Source organism: Calypte anna, chromosome 1, assembly GCF_003957555.1.
Source record: "Calypte anna isolate BGI_N300 chromosome 1, bCalAnn1_v1.p, whole genome shotgun sequence".
Classification (NCBI taxonomy): domain Eukaryota; kingdom Metazoa; phylum Chordata; class Aves; order Apodiformes; family Trochilidae; genus Calypte; species Calypte anna.
The window spans coordinates 49,641,561-49,669,346 of NC_044244.1; the positions used below are offsets into that span (position 1 = coordinate 49,641,561).

At 37.1% G+C, this 27,786-nt stretch overlaps 1 protein-coding gene across 1 annotated transcript in view; it reads left to right on the forward strand.

The window, feature by feature from the left end:
• ATF7IP (activating transcription factor 7 interacting protein) overlaps positions 1-27,786 on the forward strand; it is a 103,649-nt gene that overhangs the window by 45,049 nt on the left and 30,814 nt on the right. Inside the window, exons 2-11 of the mRNA XM_030445148.1 lie at positions 5,821-6,866; positions 13,916-13,999; positions 17,014-17,162; positions 18,337-18,474; positions 20,321-20,386; positions 21,078-21,166; positions 21,592-21,680; positions 22,934-23,575; positions 25,133-25,200; positions 26,623-26,841. Coding sequence (XP_030301008.1) covers positions 5,828-6,866; positions 13,916-13,999; positions 17,014-17,162; positions 18,337-18,474; positions 20,321-20,386; positions 21,078-21,166; positions 21,592-21,680; positions 22,934-23,575; positions 25,133-25,200; positions 26,623-26,841 — 2,583 coding nt within the window. The 5' untranslated portion in view covers positions 5,821-5,827. The remainder of the gene's footprint in view (positions 1-5,820; positions 6,867-13,915; positions 14,000-17,013; positions 17,163-18,336; positions 18,475-20,320; positions 20,387-21,077; positions 21,167-21,591; positions 21,681-22,933; positions 23,576-25,132; positions 25,201-26,622; positions 26,842-27,786) is intronic.

The following is a 27,786-nucleotide window of genomic DNA, read 5'->3' on the forward strand; positions in this document are numbered from 1 at the left end:
GAGTCAGATAAGTAGACTTATGCTACAAAAAACATTATGGGCAACTTATTTCTGCAAGTAAGAAAGATCACAAATGTGGGATTTTTTTCCGCTTTGTTATCAACGTTATTATAGATGATTTCAACTGAAAACTGCCTTTTATGTACCACGGCTTAAAAGGTAGGTTCTATTAACCACTTTCATTCTCTGGGACTCTCCATCTAGATCAAAATGCTCCTGAACGTTTGCTGCTTTGCTTTTCTTGATTTGGCTGTGCTCCATTTTAAGTAGACTTGCATATTAGAGCACTGATTTTCATGATCATAGGCATTACTTCCTCCACATAGTTCTTGTGCTTTGGCAGATGTTTTATGGTTTTGGTGGTTTTGGCTAGCACTGCCTGCACTCTGGGAACCCTGTGCCAGTGCTGTTCTAGACCAATGATATAATGCAAACTGCATTGTGTACAATTGTTCGGATTCCAGCTTCCCCCCCTTCCGCCCATGTTTTCATGACTTTCTCTTTGTCTGTTGCCTGTTACCAGGCAGGATTCAGGCAGTTGCTTTCTGATTGGCTGACATTTTGAATAGCTCATGTGAGCCCACAGCTATAGGCTGTCCATTGCTGCTTAAAGCTATGATTTCTCCACAAAGTAATAATAAATAAATATATATATATATATAAAAGGAAATAGAGGGAAAACTATTTGGATGAGAGAGGGGGCCTTCCTGTATACCTAGATACCCTGGCCTTTGGTCGTGAGGAAGAAATCTCTTATTACTAGAAAGGAGTTGCCTAATGATGTGTTTGTGTCACTCCCGCTGAAGGGTATGTAACTTTCAAGCTCAAAATGAAACATGGAATTTTCATAAATGATAGCGAAAAAAATAGACACAATTTTTGTGTCTGTTTCAAAATTGATTATTGTGTTTAAAAAAATCAGAAAAAAAAAAGGCAACCTAAAACCTACCTCCTTATTTTCAGCATTTAGCCCTTACACATTTAAGCTTTACTTGCAGTAACAGTTTTGTGATGCTCTGTACAAATGCCTTTCTTTGAAATAAAAGATGCCCCGCCATTGCCTTGGTGCTTGGGCCATTTGTTTCTTTCTCATGACTTGGCCGCACAATAAGTAAAAACTGAAAATATGCAAGCATCAGATGAGGGATGTGCATAGCAAATATAGCTAAAGTTTGTGTTGTTTTTTTAAATATTAAGGGAGACTACCAACATACATTAATTTAGAACACTAGTAGTTTTTAATGTTTTATTTGTCCAAAATTGAATTCATGGAACCATCTCTGGAGTTGATGTCTGAAGGGCAACCTCCTTAAGCTCCTTTAAAAGACTGTGCCTTGGGTCCCTGTGGTGCAGTTTTGCTAGTGGAGGAGAGAGGGGAGCAATATACGAGGTGAGAGTAGTGCTGGAGCAGACACCAAGATTGTTGAGGAAGCAGGGGAAAAGATGTCTGAGCAGAGGTTCCCCTGCAGCACGTGGAGTATCATGATGGAGCAGATGTGGACCTGCAACCATGGAGGAAAAGAATGGAGTAGAAATGGATCTCTGCAGCCGTGGAGGACACTGTGCCAGGGGAGGTGATTGCTTCTGAAGCAGCTGTGACCCTGTGTGCAGCTGTGCTGGAGCAGTCTGTGCCTTAGGGACTGCACCTGTGGGAAGTACTCACTTCGGAGGGGTTCCTGAAGGGCTCTCCCATGGGAGGGATCCCACACTGGAGTAGATGAAACCTTCTCCCTCAGGATAAAAGAGTGTCTGAAAGCAATGTGTAACCAACAGACTATAAACCCAACCCCCTGTTCCGATGTGCTACGGGGCTGGAGGAGGTATCAGAAGGAAGTAATTTGGGCCTAGTAAGAAATGGGGGGTGTAGGGTATTTAAACTCTGGGTTTTGTTCTCTCTTTGCCCTGTTTTGATTTGATTAATGATAAATTAAGTTGATTGTTTTTCCCCAAGTTGAGTCTGCTTTGCCCGTGACCGTAATCGGTGAGTGGAGCCCTTGTAGTCCTTGTCTTGAACCATGAGATTTTAGGGGGTATTTAGAGGTATTTCCTCCTTGCCATCCCACAATGGGGGAGGGGGGGCAAGCAGCCACTTGGTCCTTTGTTACTGGCTGGGTCTAAACCATGACAGACTGGAAGGCAGTATTGATGAGATGAATGCTGATTGGCTTGCACCGGTATGACCAAACCTGGCTGGACTGGTTTACCAATTTTCCTTCTTTTATTCATCTCTCGAGATCTGTTACTTGGCTGCAGTGTGCTCCCTTGTGGGTATGTCTGGGAACGCATTAAGGTTGCTCTGAAGGGATACTTGATATTTTCCTGTAGAGCAGCTTTTAGTGTTCATCTTTTGACCTCATCTGTGCATACAATTTTTTCATGTCCGGCAGTTTTTACTGGGTACTTCTTGTTTGCAAAAGATTGTGGGATTGAGCTGAAAATACACATGCGTTACTCAAGCGTGAAACAACGGAATTTTGAGAAGTTTTTTTTCATACAGGTTCACCATAGAACTGTATTAGATTTTTGTTTTTAAACTAGATTTTCTAGTTTTCTTAGAGTATTCCAAGGTACAAAGTAAACATAATTTTGAAATATATCAGAAATTCAAGTTTATTAATTCAGTATTCTTTAGAGAATAAAGTAAGGATGCATCAATATAAAGGTATTCTGATAGTTTGATTTTTTAAGGGCTCCTATTGACAAGTATGAAAAGGAAATGCTCTTCATTTTACTCTGCATTTACTGTATGTTAAAATCTGAATGAAAGAGTGCTTAGATGATTAAGAAAACCAGAGTGGAACATAATGCTTGCAGTTCTGTTTTATGACTACTCGAGTGATGCACTTATGAACTTGATTTTGAGCTGTCCGTGAACATTTTATTGATCTGTTAGTATATCTTTAGGTCATAGGAAAAGTGAGGTTGTGAATTTAGTAAGAACATCTAAATTTTGAATAATGCTTATAAAACAAAGCATTGTAGTCAGGGACATCAAACTACTTGTCTGTCTTAATTTTGATACAGAGGCCCTCTATTTCTGTACTACATTAACAGGAGACTTAGTTATCTCGTCATATATTAGGAGCTCTTGAAGTTGTTCAAGGTTAGCCAAGTGTAGAATTTTCTTTTTTTTTCCAAATTGACTCTTTGAGATATACATCTGTAAGAACATGCTATATATGGAACATCAGTATTATTAATATATTATGTGACTGATACATGCTTTTGTAGTGACATGAAAAAATGTGCTTTACATTTTAAGCTCTTGGGGAGGTAGGAAGGTGTGTGCTTTCAAAAAGTTGCATGTGCACTTCTAAAACAATAGAGGGTTTTATATACTTCTAATACACAGTTACTTCTAATACTGTTTTAATTACTGTGCTAAATGTGTTTTCTTCTGGAGGAATTTGAAGATACTGTATTTAGCATGTAGACAGCTCTGGAAGAACATTAACAGATCGCCTGAAGTTCGTATTTCATCTGACTGGAAATGGTTGTGTGATTTGAACAGTTTCTAAAAACAAGTAAACTGATGTTTTGGATCAGCATTTCTATAGGTGTTATATCTTGCTCCCACTAGTGGCAGTTCAGTAATAGACAATCCTGTTCAGAAAATCTACTTCAGACTGGCAGAAATTCATGTCTTAAAGGTATTAGTGAGAGTTTGTAAATAGAATTCATAAAATCTTTTGTGACAATTTGTTGATCTGTTCCTGATCTGTGATCCAATTCTGTGAATTGAAATGTTATTTAAGCACATTAGAAGGATTCAAGATTGTTACACAGAAAAGAACTGAAATACAGAGGAAGGGAATCTCAATGTTATGTTAATAGGAAATGTAAAATGGGGGGAATCTTAATTTTTTTCATCATACTATTTTCTTTTTTGCCCATACTTAGTCAGGTCATGTTAATTAAGTGTGAAAGAATCCTTGTAATTATAAGATATGGTATATCATGGTTGGAAGGTTTAGAATTTGTCTTGATAATTGCATTCTTATTGTGTCTTAGAATATGTACTCATATCTTACAGTAGAATTCTCTCATTGAGCAATGCGTAAATGTTAAATAATTTCCTGCATAAACAAACGGTTCCAAGTAAGCTAGAGAGGATCCAGAAGAGTTTTTATCCAAAATTATAGAAGCCTTAAACATATGACCTTTGATGAGACACTGAGGAAACTTGACAACTAATTTAGTAAAGATAAGGTTGTCTTATGGCTGCCTAAACAGAACTTGTAGACAGGCGTGGTTACAAAGAGGGTGAAGCCAAACTGTCGCTTAGAGACTGCAGAGTCTCTTTTTCATGAATTTTACAACTTGCTTGCACAAAACTGTCATTAATCTGAGCTGGTGGTGATCAAAAAATCAGAAAAAAATTTTTATACCCATCTGAAAAGACAAAAATCAGTTAACTAATTTCTCAGTTCTGTAAATGCAAGTGGATTGGGCAAAGATGCAAAATGAGATGTACTAAATATTTTAAATGTCTCTTTTTAAAGTAATTCTGCTGTGTTAATTGTATAAACATTTGCTTATGTGGTGCTTATGGGAAAAAAAAACATACAGAGACAACCGCCTGATTTATTTTCTTGCATTGTCCTATTTTCTGTGATATCTTTAAAAAGATACAGTGTCACCCAAGTGAGTTTTCACGTTTTGAGAGACTTCAGAAAAGCCGTATCCTGGACAGGAGTAAGTTACAATGGTGTAGTATCTTCAGCAGAGCTAAACTCGTTAGCATCAGCTGGTCAAGATCTTAGTTGCTGATTGTCATTTAGGATTTAATGAGTTCCCTCTTTTCTGCATCTGAATGAAGTTACCATATGAAGTCCCTTAAAACTGTGTCCTAAAACCAGACTACATGGGGACAAAAATATTTTAAGAATCCCTATGGATTCTTTTTGCTTGTTTAATACAAACAGATACAATAAGATTGTTGTGTTGTATTTCAACAAAATTACTTTTAACTTCCAAGGTAATGCTGTATTCAACTCAATTTATTGATTTAATAAAGTATATTTGAAAAGTTTTCTACACTTTTATAAGTTAGTGTTCTTAATTTGATTAATATTTGCATGGCTGCATTAGATGAATAAAATGATAGAGGAGAACATTAGTTTTCCTGGAGAAAAGATTTTTTCTTAAAAGACCTAGAAAACTTGCAGGTTTTACGAGCACAAATTAGTCATAGTAAAATATTGCAAACTGAATTAAAGTGTTCTAAGAGCCCAGGTTCAGGTAATTATTGTACAAATATGGATAATGAATGGTATTTTATCTCTAAATAAAAAGTACCTTAAGGATATATTTAGAAATTCTTCCAATAAATTTAAGTTTTCTTAAACTACTTGATATAAAAATCTTGTCATTTGCATCACTTCTTAAATCTGTTTGAAATTTGTGAAATTACATTGTTTTAAGTTAAGAAAAATGGAAACTGGTGGAACAAGTATATTTCTTTTTTATGAGAGCTTGCTGTCTCTTACATTAAAATAATATGTATAGCTAAAAAGCCTCATTAGGAGGCTTTGCTGTTAAAATTCTATGAGATAACTGGTGGTACACTGATGTGTAGTCAGAACATTGCTACTTAGTGTGGCAGTGTGATCTTAGGGGTCTTTACATATATCTGTGCAGCACAACTCGTATTCACTTTCTCTGAGGACAAACTGAATTTAAGTATGTTGTCAGGTGTTTAAACAGTTTGCTTTAAAAATTGCTAAATGCTGCAATCTTTCTTAGGAACTCTGTAGCATGATGGTAATAAATAATGACCTTCACAATTCTTTCCCAACCTTTTTTTTTTTTTTTTTTAAGGGTCAAAATGGATAGCACAGATGAACCTCAGAAGAAAGTCTTTAAAGCACGAAAAACAATGAGAGTAAGTGATCGACAACAACTTGAAGCTGTCTATAAGGTTAAAGAGGAACTTTTGAAGACAACTGAAGTTAAACTGTTAAATGGAAAGCATGAAAATGGAGATTCTGATTTAAATTCTCCATTAAGCAATACAGACTGTCCGGAGGACAAGAGGGAAGTTAATGGCCTAGTGGACTTGGGTGTTAACTCTGAAGGAGGAAAAACAGCATCTGATGAGATCTGTGAGGCCAAAAGCCCTGAAAGTAGGACAGGGGACATAACTGATGATGTGGAACCCAAACTTCTAGCGCTGTCTCCAGAAAATGCTGCTCCTGAGCAGGAGGAAGATACTAATACTGCTTCAGCTTGTGAGCCTGAAAATGGAGTGCTTGGTAGCAATAAAGAGAACTTTGATGAGGAAAATAATACAAAAGATAATTTGGACCAAAGAGAGAGTGACAGCCCAGCAGTAGGTGAGAATAACTCAGCCTGTGAAATGTCTAGTGAGGAGAAGGGAGAAACAAATGACTTAATTATTAATTCCAATTCATCTGGTGAGGAAAATAAGACTGAAGAAGTAGCAGTTGATGATGCTGTTGGAGAAGAAACCATCTCTAGCAGTATGGAAGCTGACGAGGAACCAAAGGACAAACAAGATAGCACTTCAGAAACCACAGTTCAGAAGACAGTGGATGGTCCAAGTGAAAGAATCTTGGACGATACCAATTCTATGGAAACAGATGAAATTATTCCAATTTTGGAAAAACTAGCCCCTGCTGAAGATGAACTGAGCTGTTTTTCTAAAAATTCTCTGCTTCCAGTAGATGACACAGGCACAGATTTAGAAGATAAAACAGATAGCTGTTTGGGTTCACCATCCAAGCAGGAAAGCAATGAAAGTTTGCCAAAAGAGGCTTTCTTAGTACTGTCTGATGAAGAAGATCCATGTGATGAGAAGGAGGAACATGCTGTAGAGGTACTACCAAATAAGCCAAGTCTTCCAGGTAAGATTATTCTAAAATGGTAGTAATGATTGGGGTTTTGTTCATTTCTTACAGTGACACACTTGTCACACATTTCTAAATGAAAAAGGCAGTTTTATCCACCAGTTCTGTGTTATGTAGTCTTTACAGCTTTCAAGGATGGAATTTGAGGCCCAGGAAGAAATGAAAATAACACAGAGAAACTGTCATCTTCAAAATCTGTCATGGTTTGTTTTTTTTTTTTTCTCATAATCTTTGCAAACTGGGGTGCGGTTGTGGGTGGAAAAAGAGGAAAGATGAATAATTGCCAGGCATAGAAGAGAAAGGTCTATGAGAAGAGAAATCTGCAAATCTAGAGGGCAAGAAAGGATTTCAGCTTTCTTTACATGCAAATAAATTTTAAGAAGAAAGCATGTTGGTAATACAAGCATGCCACAAGTCCCATTCGTTTCAAATCTATTTTTTTTCACTAAAAAATATTGGAAAGATTCAATGAAAAAGGCAAGTCATGTACGGTTTTCATGCCATATAACTTTCATTCATTTACCTTATTGGTTTTTATCTGACTTTCATTTGATGATTATGCCAAGTGATAAGCCTTTGAAAGCATTAAGGCAAGGAAGCTGGTACTTTGGTCTCATCATGTGCTTAGCAGAAGATTGCACTGGGATTACAGAAGTGGGTACCATTGTTGTTTAATTAAAGTGTTCAGAAACTATTCAGAGGTGGGGGTGGGGGATTGCAGTGAGAAAGAACACTGCGTGTGATTCTGTCAGAGTTGTAATGCATTACTAGTCCCTTTTATAACATGTAAATTACAAAGAAATTGGTGATCCATGTTTTTAGCACAGTTTAAGGGTTCTTTCATTGGAGAAGAATAACAGTAGTTTTTTCATCTTACCCAACAATAAAACACACTGTGGTCACAGTGGAGTTACTGTGTGTCGCTGTTCTGGAGCAAAAAACCCACCAAGGTAAATATTAAGGATTGGACTACAGTTTGCAGAAGTCTAAAATTATTGTATCCAGCAATACTTCTTTCAGATTTTCCATGTTGGTTACAGGACGAATTCTCCTGACGCATTTTATTTATTGACTCTAACAGTTAATGACTCTTAGAATTGCATGGTTGTAACTGAGACTATTCATGAAATTAAAACTGGCCACTGTGAAGTATGTTTTGTCCTTCAGTAGTGGTCACCTGTTAATTTCTGTGTTCTAAGCCCCATAAAGCTTGTCCATCAAGTTGCAGAGAAGAAATTAAAACTTCCCTGAGTAATACATTCTTATGTGAAATATTTCAAGCAGATCTTTTGGGTACTCATTTTGTACTGAATCTGACATGGTATTAATACAGAAGATTTACAGTCTTCACTGATTTCAGTCTTTCAATAACAAAAATAATGGCAGAAAGGCTCCAGAGGCAGGAAACAGTTGTATGCGAAAACAAGAGGAGTTATCTTAGAAGATAAAGATCAACTTTTGGAAAGACTCTCTGAATATTAAATCTATGGAGATCGTATGGAAATCATTTGCAGATGCTGTATTGGAGGTACAGGTACAAGTTGCTCAAAAACCCCAAGATGAAAACCTAAAAAATTATGTAATAAATGATAGTAGAAGACTTTCTTCAACAGAATCTTTTTCTCAGGTAGGATTAGTAAATATAATAGCTGCACTGACACTTAAGATTTTTATAATGAAAGATCATACATCAGAAAACCTTGGAGCTCTTCGGGTAAGTAAACTAGCGCATGACAAAGAAGACCTGATGGATACAATTGAATTATCTTGGCTATTCAAACACAAATGATTTCTTCCCAAGAACTTTTGGAAACTGAACTGTCTTTGGATAAGATGAATAGTATTCATGGAAGAAATAACCATTTGAAGAACAGAAAGTAAACATACAGTGATCTGTTCCAGAGACTGTGCTATGTGATAGAATTAATCATCTACCAAAGATGAAGGGTGAATATCAAGGTGACAGTTTCCTGATGATACTGTGAAGAGCTGGAGAAGAATCTGAGTCACAGTGCTGAATAATTGGGGTACCAAAATGGTAGATGAAACTCATGGTTAAATACAGAGTGGTACAAATGAGTACAAAAACATTGGTAACCTCATAGGAATATAGAACTAACTCCACTGTAGGACACGAAGCTCTTCAATGTTTTGTGTAATTCTGTTTGCGTCTCCCTACCCATGTCAAAGAAGATGCCACAGAACTGGAGAGAGTACGTAAGTAAAGAGCAACAGGGAAGATGATGGGATTGCAGATAGTTTTAATTCAACTCTCTGATGGTCCTTATTCCAACCCCCTACTCAAACCAGATCCAGTTACATCAGATGTCTCTGGGACCTTGGCAGTTTATTTTTTTACATCTCCAAGAATGGATATACCACAACTTCTTGGGTAGCCTAATACTTGACCAGAATCACCAGTAGAAAGCTGTTTGCCTAATTGGAATCTTCTGTCCGTTGGACAGAACATTGGAAACTTGTGTCCATTGCTTCCTGTCCTGTTGCTTTGCACCTTGAAAAGTAGTGGCTCTCACTATTTAATGGAAGGCAATAATACAATCTCCAGATACTCTTCACTTGTTTAGACTGAGCAAAGCCAGTTCTGTCATCTACTCTTTACAGCATGTACTTCATCACCTTGACCTTTCTGGTGACACTTCACCGTGGTTTTGGCAGCGCTTTTCTTGTACTGAGGATCCTAAACTAGGATGCAGTGGTCCAGAGGGGGGTTCTCAAGTGCTGAACAAAGGAGAATCACTTGTTTTATCATTATGGACACATTTCTTTTTAATATGGCCTGAAATGCTATTGAACTTATTTCACACTGCAGACTAATGTTCAAATTGTTTTCCAGTAGGAATCAAGGCCCTGTTCTCCCTCTGAGAAGCAGCTATGCCCTGAAGAATATTTACCACTCCCTGCAGTTTCTATCTGCAAACTTGCCAAATGTGATGATACCTTGGCCATAGGGCCAGGTCTGTCCCTGGACCCAGGCATTCCTGGGTCCTTCACTTCTCAGTGCAGTTGCCTTTGGGATTCTACTAAGTTGGTCTTGAATAAGGTGAAATACACTGTCAGCTCATCTGAATGGACAAAAGGAAGAAAGTGAGAGGTGGGATCAAAACATGAAAGAAGAGATTGTTCTCTAGGTGGAGAACGGTGGACTTTCTTGCTAGCAGCACTGTTACTTCTAAAAGTTTACCTACATTTATGTTCTGTGGAAGAGAAATTTTTTAGAGGGCTGTCAAGCACAGAAACCCAGAGAAGCCTCTGGTGGTCTTCCATACAGTTTTTCAGAAAGCCGAAAAAGTTTTTTGGGGCTGCAGTTACTGTTCTTTGTTCCTCTTTATATTCCTCCCTGCTTGATCATCTACTGTTAACATAAAAAGATTGAAGATAGGATCCTGGGTTAGCTGAGCTGTTTTTACTAAATGCAGCTGATCTACATTCTTTCTCTTACATAATTTGTACACACTCAAGTTTGACCGGGTGAGAGTGTCTGCCACAGCAAATCTGAAGTCCTTCTTTCTCAGAACCACTAGCACTTTGACTCTGGACATACTGATTCTTAGCTTCTCTACAGCAATGGCATTTCCTGCCCTCCAGGGGTACTTTCTAAGAGAACTCATTACTGATCTTTGTTAAGAGAATCTGAAGTCAAGCTGCAAGCACACCCAAATACAACCTTTTAAGAGTAAAGGGTGTACTTAACATTTGAAAGAAAACAGCTTGACTTCTGGAAAATAATAGATAAACAACTAAACATGAACTTTTGTGCCTGTGTTGTACCATAACTAGTTGTCAAAATTCACAAACAGGAAAACAAGTTATGCTTAAATAGCACAAATTAAACCACTTTTCTGCAATAATATTTCTGGTTCTTGTTACTACATCAAAAGTAGTAAGATGAAAGAGTATATTTCAGAGAGTATATTTCAGCATTTGTGAAACAGACTTTAGAAAAGAAAACTTTTGAGATCGTAAGTTTTGTTCATTCATTAGATGATTAGGAAGGTCTGTGCTTTCTGCAAAAAGGAGTTGAATATATGGTGGAAAGAGGTTTCTTTACTGTATCAGAGACACAACTGTTGTATTTTTGATACATAAAATTTTGCAAGCCAAAATTGAGGTATGCTTCTCTCTAACAGACTGTGGAGGACTGACTAATGTGTGTTGGATTCATAAATTGTAATCTTTGTATCATTTATGGATTTTTTTTACTTCAACTAAAAATTTAGTAGTAAATGAGTAAAGAAGATAATATTGTACTTTGTATCTGATACACTCACTGAATTGAATTTGGTGTTTTGTTTTTTTTTAATCTGCAGTTTGTGATAGGAGTTGCAACCAAATAATAGAGGAGTTCAGGTTAGGTGAGACCTTAAGAGGTCTCTAGTTCACTCTTCTGTTCAAAGTAATGTTAGCTGTGAGACTAGACAAGGTAGCTCAGAACTTGATCCCATTAGGTCTTGAAAACTTTCACTGATGAAGACCAGACAACTTTTCTGGGAACCTGTTCCTATGACTCTCTTCCAGTTGGAAATGTTTTTAATTCAAATCAGTTGGAATAGCTTCTTTCCATCCCTTCTTGTCCCTTACCCTTTGGCATGGACCTTTACAATGAGTCTGGCTCCATCTTCTCAAAAGCCACCTAGCTGGTATTGGAAAGCTGCCTCTAAGTCCCCATTAAGTTTTGTCCTCTCCATGCTGAACAAGCCCAGCTCCTTCAGCCTCTTTTACAGGTCATGTTCCCCAGCCTCATAAACATTCTCTTGCCCCGTACTGAACAATGGTATAACAAGCGTCAAGTAAAGGGCAGTAACCACTTCCTATGATATACTGGTTCTGTTCCTATAAATGCAGCTCAGAATGCTGTGGACCTTTTTTGCTGCCAGGGCACACTGTTAGCTCATGCTTTGTTTACTGTCTTATGGGAGTCCTCAAAGCAGAACTGCTTCCCAGCCATGTGGGACCCAGCCTGTGTCATTGCAAGGAGTCTCTCCCCTCCCAAGTACACAACTTGTATTTGTCTTCCTTGCTATCATAAAATGTTTGTCATCTCATTTCTCCAGCTTGTCTGGGTCATGAAGATTGCTCTGAAAGTAGAAATATATTATTTCTTCCTAAATAAAAATAGTCAAATCCCATCATGTTTCATGGGGAAAAATTGTATTTGTTTTATAATAACTTTTGGATAGAGTTTGATCAAGGATTCACTACTTAGGAAGCCTATGCATTGGTACTCCCCTGTAACTGCTGTCTGTGCAGATCAGTTCTAGCCAGTATATAAGGTGAATGACATAGTTGTAGGATTATGGAATAGGGAGTGTATACGAAGTCCAAAATAAATAGCAAATACTATTCAGATGTTCTTAGGCTTGCTTACTATTTTTATTTCCATGTATATGTTTATTTTGGCACAACTGACATCCACAGAAGCATTTAGTCAGCTACTAAGCACATCTAAATGCTTGCAACTGTAGAAATCACTGTTATTTTCATCTGTTTAGTGACAGGCAGACACCTAGTAAAAAAACAAACATCTTTGTGTTTAGATCCACAGCAGATGTTGTGAATTACTAAGATGACTGTGAAATATACAGTGATAACTTCATTATGTCAAATCATATTTAAAGGATTTCATTTATTGCCTCTGTCTGTCTAGCATCAGGATAATGAGATCACAGCTTATCTGTGAAGAAAAAGCTGATAGCCAGCTCTAAAATTAACTCCATTATGGTTCAAACCTTACTAACTAATGCTTAGATAGGTATCATGTTTAAAACACTTTTAAATATTTAAAAGTAAAGTATTCTTTAAATGAGCTAAGTTTGTTCACAGAGTGATGAAGGCTTTAAAGGAAGGGACTTCATTCCTGGAATTACTGTGTTCTCTCCATAGAACTCAAAAAGCTTGGCATTGAAACTTGTAACCTGAATCTTTCATTTGAATTTAAAAATCTGTAAAATGTAGAGAAAATACTCCTGAACTAACTGACTCTCCTTTACATTCTGTTTTATTGATATCTTAAAAAACAGCTGGCATTGGCACTGTATGATTTTTTTTACCTTAAAAATAAACCATAAAATAAATAAAAATAAAAATTTCTTACATAAATCATCAAAACGAAAAACTTTATACTTAAGTTCTTAATTTTCTGAATCCTTCCATTTTATGATTTATTTGGCAACTTATCTTAAATCGTTCACATGTTCTTCATAATAGAAGTAAAATTTAGTGTTAAGAAAGTGTCAAGCAAATCTTCACAGCCAGAACTTCCTCTAAAAAAAGCCTCTGTAATAACAAAAATGAAAATAGGGCATTGGTGAAGTGTACAGATGAAGACACGCATAGCAGTGCTGACTTGTTCTGTTACAGTTTGGATAGATATTAATGTAATCTTAAAAGTAATAGTCTTATGTTGTATCTAACAAGGGCAGGAGGCAGCACATACAGCCTGTACAAAACACAGTAATGGAAGTTCATGGAACATATAATAAGAGTTTTCAGGAAGTGTTTGCATTTTTCATTTTAACCTGCATGTGTTTGAGGGTGTTGTTTCACGTATTTATTAAGAATTTCCTAGACTGTGTGTTTTTAAAGGACTAATCTTAAATTGTGATACATATTAGGAAGAAACTTCAAAGGAAAATCTGTGTTTGTTAAGAACTAGGTCTCTTCTACCATAAAGATTGTGGATTATTTTGCCACTTTTAAATAAATAAATCTACTAGTATTTTGTTACTGAAATTTTAATACTTTTTTCTAGGTGAAAAATAAACTAATCTGTTGAGAATTTTATCTACATTAAAAATACATGCTTTCATTTTAGAAGTAACTTCCAAGGCATTTTGTTGATTTTTAAAGCTAACCAAATCCAGAAGTGAATCTTGCTGTATCGTAGTGTAGTTTAAATTTTTGCTTTAGAGGTATGCTGTGCATTCCTTTTGTATCCCATACTTCCTTCTCTTGCCTTCCCCAACATAAATTTTCTTAAGTTGTAGGTCAGCATAAATAGCAATGCTATTTTTTTCTTACCTTTGTAGAAGAGGTGGAGGAGGAGAGAATAAAGGACAGTGAAGAGGATAAAGAAGAAGAGCCCAACAAAGAAGAGAAACACACAGAGAGAAGTACGTAATGTTGAAACTATTATGCTTCATTTTTGGCACACATTAGAAACATGGAATTGAGGTTGGAAGGGATCTTTGGAGATAATCTAGTCCAACCCTCCCCAAAACCAGGTCAACTAGAGTAATTTTCTCAGAAACATGTCCAGACAGGTTTTGAGTACCTCCAGAGATGGAGACTCTACAACCTTCCCATGTGCCACTTCCAGTGTTTGACCATCCTCAACAGTAAAAAAGTTGTGATACATTTGAATTTCCTTTATTTCCGTTTCACCCATTTCTCTCCTTTCACTGGTACTCACTAAGAGCCTTGCTCTTTTTCCCCTCTCCACCCATCACATACAGTTGATCCCTGATGAACTTTGGTTGAACAATGCACGCTGTCATTTCCTCACATGACCAATGCTCCTGTCCATAAAACATCCTGGTGACCCTACACTGAACTCCATCCAGAATGCTTATGTCTGTCTTCAGAAGCCCAGAACTGGACACAAACCCCAAGGTTCAGTCTAACAGTACTGATTACCAGGGACTGATTACCTCCCTCAGCCTGCTGGCAATCCTCTTCCTCAGGCAGCCAAGGACGTGGTAACAGCGCATGTTGCTGAGACCATGAAGGCCTTTTCTGCAAAGGTGTTTTTCAGCCAGTCAGTGTCCAGCCTTTGCTAGTACATGGACTTTATTCCCACCCAAGTGTAAGACACGGCGTTTCCTTCTGTTGAACTTCATGAAGTTTCTGTTTGCCTGTTTCTCCAGCTTGTCTGGATGACACTGAATGGCAGCATAACCATCCAGTGTAGCAACTATTTCTTCTACTTTCCTATCATCTGCAAATTGCTGAAACTGCCCTCAATCCCATTACCTAGGTCATTCATGAACGTGTTGGTAACCATTGGTGTACATTACCACTGACAGGCTCTAACTGGATTTTTTCCAACTAATGACAGCTCTTGGAGCCCAACAGTTGAGCCAGTTCATTAATCTGGGCCACACATCATGGGTTTGTTTCTGAGCATGATTCAGGTGTCAAATCATTACTAACCACCCAGCTAAACAGTATCCATTGCTCTCCTCTCATCCACCAAGCCAGTAATCTCATAATAAAAGGCTATCAGGATGAGGAAGCATAATTTCCCTTGATAAATCTGGTCTCATTATGACCCATCACCTTCTTGATATGTTCAGTGGTGATATTTAATATTACTTGCTCCATCACATTGCCAGGGACCGCGGTGAGGCTGACCATCCTGTAATTCCCTGGGTCTTTCTTCGCCCTTCTTGAGGAAATCAAATGTCACTCCTGCCCTCAGGAAACTTCTGCTATTGCCACAAACCTTAAGTTCATAGTGGCCTGGCCGTGTTCCTCAGCCCCCTCTCTCCACACTTGTCAGTGCCTCCTCTGGCTGTCATGGGCCTGTGTATATCTAGTTTGTTTAAATGCTGGTGCTCCTCCACTGAGAGGAGAACTGCTTTTGCTCCAGACTGTCCGCTAGTAGCAGTGACCCTGAAGCTCCTCAAAGCAAATCTAGCTGCAGTAAAATTAAATGTGTATCTGCTTCAGAACAAATTACCTGACCATCAAAATGTTCTATTAACTATGTAAGTAGCCCTTGCATGTTACATGATACTTGTTGTATTGTTCAGTAGTTAAGTGTTTTATAGAGACTAACTGGGAGTAGGGAAGAGTTGCATGAAAGTTTGTAATAAACTTATCTTCAATAGTGTGGGACAAGATTTTTTGTTTATTTTACTTCTACAATATTTTCTGATGGATTGAAGGAAGCTGAAGATGTAGCTTTCCTTTTTTCCCTTAATTTTTGACTGTTAACTCAAAACACAACAAAACAAAACCTCGTATCTTAGATATTTACATTGATTGAAAATATTCAGCTTTCTGCAAATGTTTATGAAAAGCCCTGTGGCCCTATAGAACTTAGCTAAGTTTGTGGACATATGCTTTCACAAGGTTTAAAAAACCTAGATTGTGATGCAAATATAAAAATAATTACTTTAAAATAATTTTAGTACATTTTCTTTTAGTGAATTTTTATGGCAATTAAACAAATCTGAAAACATCAGAAAATGAGATCAGACTGAAGCCATTAGAAAACTAAACATCAAAAAATCTGACTAAAATGTTTTCTGAAGTTAGAAGTATGACTCACAGTGTATGTGATACACGTAAAGAGAAAATGGTAGTGGAAAGTAACTTTGGCTGTTTAAACTGAGGTACTGCTAGGTCTGTCTTTCTGTATTGTCCTCAGGTTTGGGGTGGAGAGGTTAAGGAGGGTATGGTTTTTGGTGTTTTGATGATGGTCAGGTACCCAGAATATGCTGTGCAGTTTTCCTTCCCGATAGTTTACCCATAGTTTGTTTTTTTATGTGGATCTCAAGGCAATACAGCTCCAGGAGCTGGAGAAGCACCATGAAATCTCTTTGGTTCTTTTGTGCTTTATCACTGTGATGAAAATTGCTTTTATAATATTGTTCTGTTTTGAACAGATTTTTTTCTTAGATTTTTACTTTTCTTCTTACTCAAGAGGAAAAAAGCTTGATTTTTTTGATGTGCAGATTAAAATGTGATGCCAGAAAAACAGATCATTGCTCACACAGGCAGAATGAGGTGTAAGTTGTCTGGTATCCTGAGGATTCATTTTTCTGTAGAGCTTTTGGCTTCTCAGGAGATGTGTTTAGTTACAGAGTGGCTCTGACTGGAGCAGGAAGAATTTGAGGCAAAGTTTGGACAAGGGGGTGGGGGTGCTTATAGCCATTTTGCATTCGAGGCAGTTATATGGTGAATCACAAAGCAAAACTCACTAACGGCAGCAGTGTACAGAGAACAAAGGGACTGTTGTTCTGCTTTGATGTCATCAAATATCTTGTTTTTCCAAAGGTGTTCTTTCTGGTTTAGGATGAAAAAGCTTAAATTGAGGACAAATGAAATTCATAATAATCACAGCATTCTGCAGATACCTCTTTTTTTAAAAGTTCCTCACAAGCAGTTGTAACTGTTCCAGGTGAAGCATCAAGGAGAAAGCGTTCCAAATCTGAGGACATGGACAATGTTCATTCTAAACGTCGTCGGTACATGGCAGAAGATTATGAAGCAGAACTCCAAGTAAAAATTACAACCAGAAAGGATGTTGATGAAAATTACAAAGGTAGTGTGGAGGTGCAGAGCAAAGATGGCAAACAGACACCTGTCACTTGTCTTACTGTGTTGGAATTAGCTGTCCTTTCCCACAAACTCTCTGCCCCCTCAAACAGTTCCTCTCTTTTGTGGTTGAAAATGGGTCATAATTGAAATACCAAAGGTGGCATAAGTCATATGAAGTCCTATACAGCCCTCCTTTTGCGAAGAGACAAAATATCATTTGAAAACTATGCTGCAAGAGTTATGTTTGAAATTTGTTAAATGCTTAAGCTCGTAAGTCTGTGATTTAAATCACCCTACAGTGTGACTGTAGATGGAGAATCTTAGCAAAGGAGGCATTTCAGTATGGTGAAGTTGTATATGTGGTGCACTTAAACACTGCCTAACTTTAAAGAAGGCCTGTCTCTAAGTGAGTGCAATCAACATGGTGTTTTGCAGGCTCTTACAGAGTTTTTAATAGCATGACTGCACTATTGGCATTTTAAGAAACACTATGGTCCTGAAAAAAACTTACATTGTGCCCACCTTTCATTAGTTAGGTGGTGGGTGTTGTAATGTTGTTAGTGTAGGATGCAGAAAACTGAACCACATTTGTTGCTTATTAGCTTTTGTTTCCTAAGGAAAAATTTTGCATTGCAGTAAGTGTAGGAGGAAGAAAAAAAAATAATGAGTGTAACAGGTAAACTTTGCAGAAGTCAGTCTCGTCTCTTTCCATTTTTAGCTTCTACATGACAAACAACATGGCATTTTTGCTAGGGAAAAATGCATCTCAAATAAAGTTTTGTTAAATTTCCTAGTTTGTGTTCTGTGAATGCCAGTATCACACTCAAGAACAGAAAAATAAGAGGAAAAAAATTATTTGTGTAAACACAGCAATTTATGAAGATATGTCCTCCATGGTTGAGGTTCTTAATATATACACTTATACGTACTTTCATTAATTTCTTGAATTAATGGCAAAGAGGGGCAGTCTGTATTTGCAAAAATAGATGTAGAAACTTTCTTAGCTTCTTAACTACTTCATGCTTATTAGTGAATATGAATTTACTTGAGTGACATGGTTCAACCTTAGTCATAGTTCTCTTTGTAGCAGGATATTTGTTAAGAGCTCAGAATGTTTTTATAGGTGGTCTCCCAAATTATGAGGATACATTTGTTACTTTTTTTTTTAATAATAATTTTGCAGATTATCCAGAGACTGTTAGAAGAAAAACTTAATGCTTTACAGTGTGCTGTGTTTGACAAGACTCTGGCAGACTTGAGAACCCGAATAGAGAAAGTAGAATGTAACAAGAGGCACAAAACTGTGCTTACTGAGCTACAGGTGAGTGTTTTAAGTGTTGAACTGCTTACTGAAGTAAAAATCTAAAACTTAAGTTTCTCACCATTTAGTAGTACAAAGGGGAGGGTGCTGCAGGAAGCAGCAAATACTGATGTTGCTTTTGAGTTGTGAAATTCCCAACTCAGAAGGAAGAAAGCAACCAATTAAGTATGCAGAAACCACAAAGCAAATTGTCCTTATGGCACACTGATTCATTGGCTGTTAGTAAATCACTTTTCCTCTCTTCTGTTCCATTTAGACATTCTTCAAATAAATGTTAAGTATGAAAATATCTAATGCCTAAATGAAGCCAGAAACTTGCTTTTAAATAGGAAAGTGCAGAAAGGGGAAGACAGTAGTACTGGACTTTGTAGAATGTTCAAACAAAGAAACATCATACCATACTCATATTATTTCCCCAGAAACTAAATAATTATTTTCTAGTAAGGAAACAAATAGCTAGTGTTGAATGCAGTGTGCTCTCCTGCATTCTTTATAGAAATCATGTGTGTGGTGGTGAGATGAGGAACGGCACAACAATCTAAGAATTTTGAAGTGACAAGGCAATTAAAAGGTTATGTCATAAATAATGCAAACAATAAGGCTGTTTTACTGTTAGCATAAGAACTATGAAGTTTCCCAGATCAGCTCATACTGCATAACTCTTACCCCTTGCTTCCCCAGACAGTTTGTGTTCACTTTCTGTTATGTGCAGTCTAAGATACTTTCAGTATACTTGTTTATCAGTGTCTTTAGACATCAACTACAGTGTCAAATTAATAACATTGTAGAAGATTGTTCATGTTAATATACTTGCAGTCTAGGCTTACATGGTTTTATTATTCAAGGTGCTCCAAAAAAACCTCTACATTGTAAAATATAACAAAAATTGAAATACAAATATAATTCAAGGTGTAATTCATAGTTGTAGCCTGTCCCTGTTGCTTTTTAAAAGTGCTTTTTAAAAGAAGTGAGGTTTCTGTTGCTTTTTAAGAGGTGAGGTTTCTAAATGGATCGGCTCCTTTAAGTAAGAAGTTCTGAAAAAACAGCATACAAAACTCACTGATTTTTTTTTCTTTAAATGTTCCATTTTTCTAGTGCTAAACCTAGTGTTTCCAGGGGTTTTTAAAAAGAACTTAACTCTTTCTGTGCCAAAAAAACCTGAAAACAAACAAAAAAAAGTACCTGCTTAGAACAAGTGGCATAACAGCTGCCTCCTGAATAAGTCAGCCAACCTAGAAAGAATAAATCAGGGTCTTGTAATGCTGAGGTAATTACAGTAAGAATAATTGCCAAGTAGTATATTGTAGGAAGCACAAGAAGTAAAAGATGAGATTTAAAAATGGTGCCTGATAAAATAATGAAGCTGACAACTGAATATCCATCTAATAAAGTAGAACAAAGCTGGCAGTAAGGTGTGTGTCAGTGAGAGGGAGAAACAGAGCAAGGGGCAGGAGTAGACAATATGAAGGGCAAAAAGGGGTGCATTTTTCATTATGGTTGGTACTTAAGACATCAAAAACCCAAATGGTTTTGTTCCTTCATTCATGGAGAATATTATGTGAACTTCTGCAAGACAGATTCCGTTTGTGCAGTTGTGAAAGTAATTCAAAAGGAAGGAAAATAATTCAGATTGTCTCTCAGCATATTTTGATGATGATAAACGTGTTTGTTTCTCCCGTTCTGAAATAATTGTACAGTATTTCAAGAAGAATAAATTCCTCTGATATGTAAATAGCCTTTGACTTTGACTTGATGTCTTAACCATATATCTTTTAGTTTGTATGATTTCTTTCATGTTTTTTGTGATGGATATTTATGGGTTTGTTTTCATCTTCTTCCCATTTAGGCTAAAATTGCTAGATTGACAAAACGATTTGGAGCTGCCAGGGAAGACTTAAAGAAAAGACAGGAAGTAAGAACTAGATTTACTGTTTTTCTTTTTGTTCTGAGTTTGCCTAAGCCTTGTGCTGAAAAACAAAGAAACTTTATATGTGCAAAAATGTGACCTGGTTGTATAATGGTGTTCACAAAGTAGGCTTGCAAAGCAGTGATATGAAATAATAGATTCTAACAGCTGTTAACGTAATTCTGATTTGTACAGAGGTTCTTCAGACATCACTAGTGTGAAAGCACTTGAATAGTATTAAAGTAAATCTAATTCGCTTCAATATGAAGTGAATAGCGAAGAGTGAATCCCAGTACCTTGATTTTGGGGATGGAGAAGGAAGAGGAGAGTAATGGATACAAACGCTAGTATTTGTCTGTGTCTAGAATTAATATTTTGAATTAATTCCTGTGAAGAAACAGAAGGTACAAGTCCGTTAACATTCAATAAGAAATTTTGTTTCTCTATAAAAATACAAAATCATGAAGGCAATAGACTTACAAAAAGGGAGGATGTAGGAAAGTGAGACAGGTCGGACCAAGAAGGATTTGGGGAATTGTAAAGTAAAGTTGTCCTGTAATGTTAGCTCCAGAAAATAAGCACAGAGATGAGCAAACACAAAATATTATCAAAGCATAAGTTGTGATTTAGGATTGGCTCTTAGGGTTGGTTTATTATGGCTTTTCTCTTTTTTTTTTTTTTTTTTTTTTTTTTGTAGAATTCATCAAATACAGCTCTGTCTCCAGGGAAAGCAGCAGCAGCAGCAGCAGCGAGTGACACTGCAAACACAAACAATGCGGCATATCGGTAAGCAACCAACATCCCTGAGACCACGTTAAAATTTACAGTAGGACACTTGATATAACTGGTGCATAATGCCTGTATTTTATTTTTTTAATTGAAAAGTGCTCTTCCTTTTCCTTCATTGCCTTTCAATTGTAAAATTCAGTTGTCTTTCACAGAAGTCATAAAAGGACAGTATTGAATCCATTCTTAAAGAAACTGAGATGAGTGTTGTTCCAGCAAGCACCTGAAAAGTTACAAATAACCCTACTTCCTTTTTTTAGTAGTATAATATCTAAGCTAATAAGCATACAGGACCGAATAAATGGTTTTATAAAACCTCAATGAGAGGAATAGCTGTAAAAGAGGAGACTTTTCATCATTGTATTTTTCATAATTTTACCTGGTATGGCTCATTGAGAATTGCTAACTGAAACTTTGTTACACAGAAGTACTGGCACAGTGAGGCAGATGCTGGAGTCAAAAAGGAATACAGGAGAGAGCACACCAGCAACTTTTCAAGCCCCTGTGAGTGCAGGTAAGAAACTGCCTATGGACTATAAACACACTTTATTCTTACTCATTGAATAAGAATTCATTAAATAAGTAACTAATTGAACAGAGTGAAACTGGGTTTTGTGACTTTTTTTTCTGACATCAGAGTCATTATTTTTAGCTCCCTACCACATTGGCAGTTTATATTTGTGTAATGTGCTTATCAGATAAGGGTAAGAAATGTGTTGATTTGGCCAACCAGAACATGTGGGTCAATTAGGTGCTTCAGCAGACTGCTTGCTGGGTATGGCAGTAAAATGTGTAGTCTCTCAGCTGCTGAGAAGTGAAACAAAAGATTCATAGGTCATGTCATGCTGACTCTTCTAGCTGATGGCTATAGAAGTTGAGTAGGGAACTAAAGGAAGTCCTAAATCTACATTTCTCAAGGAACTCAAGTTGAAAAATGGGATTCCTAGACTAGAATGTAAAATCAATCCCGCCCATTAGTTATATTCATTGTAGTCACACCATCATTGGTTTTAAACATGGTTTACTAAATACTGAATGCTGAATCTTTTCCACAGAATCATCTCATAGTAGGCATATGCCAGCTTTCTGTAGTGTAATATGCTCCCGATCTTCTGATTTAGTCCTGAAATTCTGTTGCGTAAAAGAGAGTATGTTTTCTGACACATTAATCCTTGGTTTCAGTTTAACCTTCTGGATATAAGGTCCTGTTTATACAAAGCAAGTTAGTCATAACTTTATTTTTCTTCTATGTTTCTAAAGGCCCAGGTATTCTGCCATTTCTGTAATGATTGCTTAAAATGCTGTATTTCATATGTTTTCAACAGTTAAATTTTGGAGCTTTCTTCAAGCCTCAAAGTTCTTTGTACATCTTAATTTTGTCATTTGTTTATATAGTTCTTTCAAACAAATGCAGTATCATTAGCCGTATCATTAACTAAGACATAGAATATCAGAGTGTACAACAGAAGAAAGAGTATCTATAGCTTTCCTTCACAAAAAGTTAATCATACACCACATTTTTCATAGAATCATAGAAAGGTTTGAGTTGTTAGAGATCTTCAAAAATCCTCTAGTGAAACTCCCCTTTGATAGGTCAGGACATCTTCTACTGGATCAGGTTGCTCAAAGCCCCATCGTGTCCAGCCTGACAAGCCATGCTAGTGTCTCATATCCCTCATTCTAAATAGTTCCTGTTTGTTGTGTTGGGGTGAAACTTCCCACTTGGTTCAAATACTTAAATTTGGTTTATTTTTTTTCCTGGTGTAGTGCCAGCTTCCAGTGTTGCTGCTCCTCCAGCAGTTGTCAGTGGACATCTTAAGCCTCAGACTCCAGTGATCTCCACCAGCTCTTTGACAACAACAGTTCTTCCCACAGCTAACACAGCTACGGTTGTAGGCACTAACCAAGTGCCCAGTGGCAGCACTCAGTCAGTGTCTGTCTCGTTGCAGTCTTTACCCGTGATCTGGCACGTACCTGTTGCAGTGTCATCCCAGCCTCAGCTTCTGCAAGGCCACACAGGGACTTTGGTCACTAACCAACAGTCAGGCAGCGTTGAATTTATACCCGTACAAAGCGCATCTACAGTTGGTAGCCTTACCAAAACTACAGTGTCTTTGGCATCAGCTAACCCAGCTAAACCAAGTAACAGCCCAGCTGTGCCCAGTCCTAGTGTTCAAAGGAACTCTCCAGCCAGTGCTGGGTCAATAGGCACAGCATTGGCAGTACAGGCTGTTCCTACTGCACATTCTGTTGCCCAGGCCCCAAGGACTTCTTTGCCCACAGTGGGTACTTCAGGACTTCATAATGCTACCAGCAGACAACCCCCTCCCCTACAGATGAAGATTCCTCTTTCTGCATTTAGTAGTGCAGCTCCTGTTGAACCACACACAGCTACAGCACCCGGGGTTGGTAAGTTATGCTTGAATGTTGACACTGGAAAAGGAAAAGGGTTTTGAAAGGGAAACACAAAACTCCACTCCTGTGGAAATTTGTTTGCTAGTGTGTTTTTCCTAGATGTTCCTTCTGGGTTATCTTCCGGTTGAAACTGTCAAGATCAAAATTTTCTCTCTCATAGATGTGTTTCAGCTGTTGTTGAAAATCATCTCTCCTTAGAAGGAGTCAGTAGTGTGGCTCTGTAAGCTTTGTTTGATCTTGATTTATATCATTCCTAGCATGAAATCAGAAACTCCCATTATACTGTTAACAGCTTGATATTTATTTTCAGTGGAGTCTTTCAAAATAATCTGGTTAACTTTCTAGGCAAAGATATACTGAAAGGAAAGTATAGTCACTATTTTAATTCTTGTAACACTTGAAAGTTAAAAAAATGGGGGAAAAAATACAACTGAATACTAACTTCATTCCAAAGAAGTACATTTATAGTATTTTAAATAAAGTCTCCTAATACAGTGAATGTTCAAATACAATATGTAATTTAAAATATTTCTCTCCATCTTTGGCCATGCCATGATGATTTTCTGCACTTCTGATTTTACATCGCTCAAATTTTTTTTCTAAAAGGTAATCAAGATTCTCAAGTGAGTTTGAATTATAGCAGGTTTCTCATTAGCACAATGTAATGTTAAAATGAACTCAAGCAGAGTTTGACGTCAGAACTAATTCTGTTTAGTTTTACAGTCTTTTAAGCTAGCTATGTTAAAATATGTCTTCCACAGAGTTGGACAATTAACTGCTTTGTATTAATTTTTAGTTCTAAAGTAAATGTAGTGATTTAATACCACATTAGGAGGGCTGCAATAGATAAGGCATAGTGACCAAAGGCCCATTTTCTGCAGTTCCCATAACCCTGGTGCATATGCTGCTAGTTTCCTCACCAGAACTAAAACAGTGCTTTGGACTGGCACTGTTGCTGGTCAGCTCTGGTTAAAATGAAAAGGAATGAGAAGGGAGAATTTGTGTTTAAGTGTTTATACTGAATATTCAAGTAACTTCGGTTTAAGTTGCTAGTTGTAGATGTATGTTTGGCTGAGCTAATAAAGATACACAGGCTCTGTGCACAAATCATTTCAGTTACATATGCTGCCATCTGCTTAGCCCTCTGTTCAGTCAAATTTTTGGAGAAAAGTACTGAATTATTTTAATTTTTTCAATTTAATATCTTGTCAGCTTATATGCAAAAGGAGGTGAAGTTGGAGTTACGCTTTGTCCTCAGACAGTCAAGGGAATTGTCAAAATATTTTGAACACACTGTCAGACTTTGAAGGAAGGAAACATGAACTGCTTCTAGGCTGGAAAGTGCCATTTTGCTTTGAAGTATCTTTTGTTCCTTCTGAGATAGGATAGTAATCAAGTTCAAATACTCGTAACTGAAAATCAGGGCTGAAAAATGTTAAAAATGCTATATATACTGAATATTTAGTATCAAACCAAGTAATAATGTATAGTGGATAGCAGTATTTAGTACTGATTAGATACTGCAAATGAACAATTTCTTTACCCCCCCAGAAAACCAGATAAGCAAACCACCAACAGATACTTCGGCAAACAAGCGAAATCCTGAGGGAACAACACAGGTAGGTTGTTGACCATGTTTCTGTATGAAAATCTAAAGTTACAATCCACAGGAGAAAAGTTCTTTACCTTTACTGCTTATGATTAAACAATTTTAGTTTCTTTTTTGTGCCATCCTTTCTAGTTTCTGTCCATTTGTATTTTTCTTCTTCTTCTAATCTCTAATATTACTTGAAGCATGAGCTTGATAGTATTTTCAGAATTTTTCTGGTGGGATTTATGTAAGTAGATGAATTAATAATTCAGGAGCACACTAAAAACGTGTCTGCAACAGAGCTAACGTACAAAAGAAAACCTTGTCCAGTTTTTGTCTGAAAGACTTGTAGTTAAAGCTACCTATATTTTGTAAATTATTGCAGCTCTCTCATTTACACACTAATCCAGAAGTTAGTAAGAATTGAGGTTCTAATATTTCATTGCCATATATCATAGGAAAAAAAAAAGAAACTTCTTCATTAATGCTAGTTACTAATAGAGGAGAACTTGCAGTACTTCTGGATTCCTCATCTAAGACTTGTTGAGCTTACTTTGAAGTTTAAAGGTTGAAGTTAGATTATTTTAAGTTATTCTTAATATTATTTCTGCATACACAGATATTTCATAAAGCACCTTGTAATTGCATTGCTCTTAGCTGAAAGTAATTTTATTAAGGGGAATAAAATTAATTTTTTATAGCCAAAATTTCCACATTTAATAGTGTTTCAAGGTACAACAAGAAGAAAATATACTGGACAGGATTCTGTTTTTCAGCTGTCACAGAAATTGTTTGGCAAAGATAACTAGTATTACAGAACATAAACTGTGCCTCACTTTACCTTTTTATTAAGACATTTTATAAAGAGTGGTTGTTCGGAACTTCATTTTTCAAAGATACCTGTGGATTATAGCTATTAAAACATTTTTCTGAAGTTGGTATGTAGGGAATTCAGTACCAGAATGGATGACAGATGTATGGATTTAAGATTTAGTTTTCAATGTAAGGTGAATATTTTGGATTTTCTCTCTTCTTTGGTAGAGTCTGAAATCCGGAAAATGTTTTGGAAATACAGATTGTGTGATAGTGGTCTTTAGAAATGGAAGGTGAGCAAGAGGGAAATAAAAGACACATGATGCTTTCCGGTTTTCAGTCTTATGTTATAGTGTATGTTTCTAGGCTTGCTTTCAGTCATATCAGTTAAAGCATTTGTAATGCCATGGTTAATAAAGAAGGACCTGATGGATTTTAACTGGCTAGTGAGGTATGGAGTTGACATGCCGTATCATTTGAAAAATCCAGTCAATGCCACCTGCTTTTTGTTATGTAAAATCAAAAATATTATGTATTACTCCGCACTTCACAGCGCTCAGAACAAAAAGTAGTTCACTGTGTGCCGTATACTTGTGGCATATTTGATGGTACAACTTTGATCAATTGTTTCAAAAAGCAGTTGAAACAGGAAGAGACTTCATCAGAAAATAAAGAAGCAGTAGAAGCAGCACAGACGAATTTAAACTTCCCCGAGGATGTCCTCTTTGGCTTGGAGGAAGAGGAAGAGGATGCTAAGAGCATCAAAAACACCCACAAGCAGACTGGCTGGGCAGCTAACCTATTAAAACAATGGCTGGCCAAAAATGGCAAGGATCCTAGCTTTGAATTGGTCCCTGTAAGTGAACTCAATGATATCTTAAGAGAGTTTTATTACACTATAAGGAATCATGATGGAAATACCTACAGTGTGGCAAGCTACAAATCAATGCGTGCTGGACTAAACCGGCATCTCAAAATGCCACCTTATAATCGTCAGATTTGCTTAATGAAGGACAAAGAGTTTGCTAGTGCAAATATGGTATTTGTGAGTGTGCTGAAGATGCTGCGCATGCAGGGAAAGGATGAGACTCACCACTATCCTCCTATAACAGCTGAGGACTTGCGTAAGATTAAACAATCTGGTGTGCTGGGATTGCACAGTCCACTGGCACTCGTCAACAAGGTGTGGTTTGATTTGCAGTTGCATTTTGCCAAACGAGGGAGGGAAATTTTAAGAGATCTGGCTCCAGATGCCTTTGTTGTTGAGAAGGACAAGAACGGGCGTCGGTACGCTATGTTTAGGTATCCTGGCAAAGCGAAAAATGGAGAAGATCCTCATAAAATGGGGAAAATGTATGATATGCCAGGGGACCCAAACTGTCCTGTTTTTTCCTTGGAGCTTTATTTGTCTAAATTGCCTCCGGAGCCCCCTGCCTTTTACCTGCATCCTTTAAAGCTAACATCAGAGCAAATGCAAGAACAGCCCGTCTGGTACAAAAGAGAACCAATGGGCGTGAACTATTTAGGTACCATGATGCCCAGGATAAGTGTGGCAGCCAGGCTCTCTCAACGATATACCAATCATTCTCTCCGAACTACCACCATCCAGCTACTGTGTGAAGCGGGACTTGGGCCTAGAGAAATAATGGCAGTGACAGGCCATCGCTCTGAGTCTGCTATCAGACACTACTGGGGAGCTGCAGAAGTTCGCTACAGGGCTTGGTCAGATATAATGGAGAATAAGGCCCCCAGTTGCCTATATAGCAAGATCCCAAATGAAGTGATAAAAAAATCACTATCT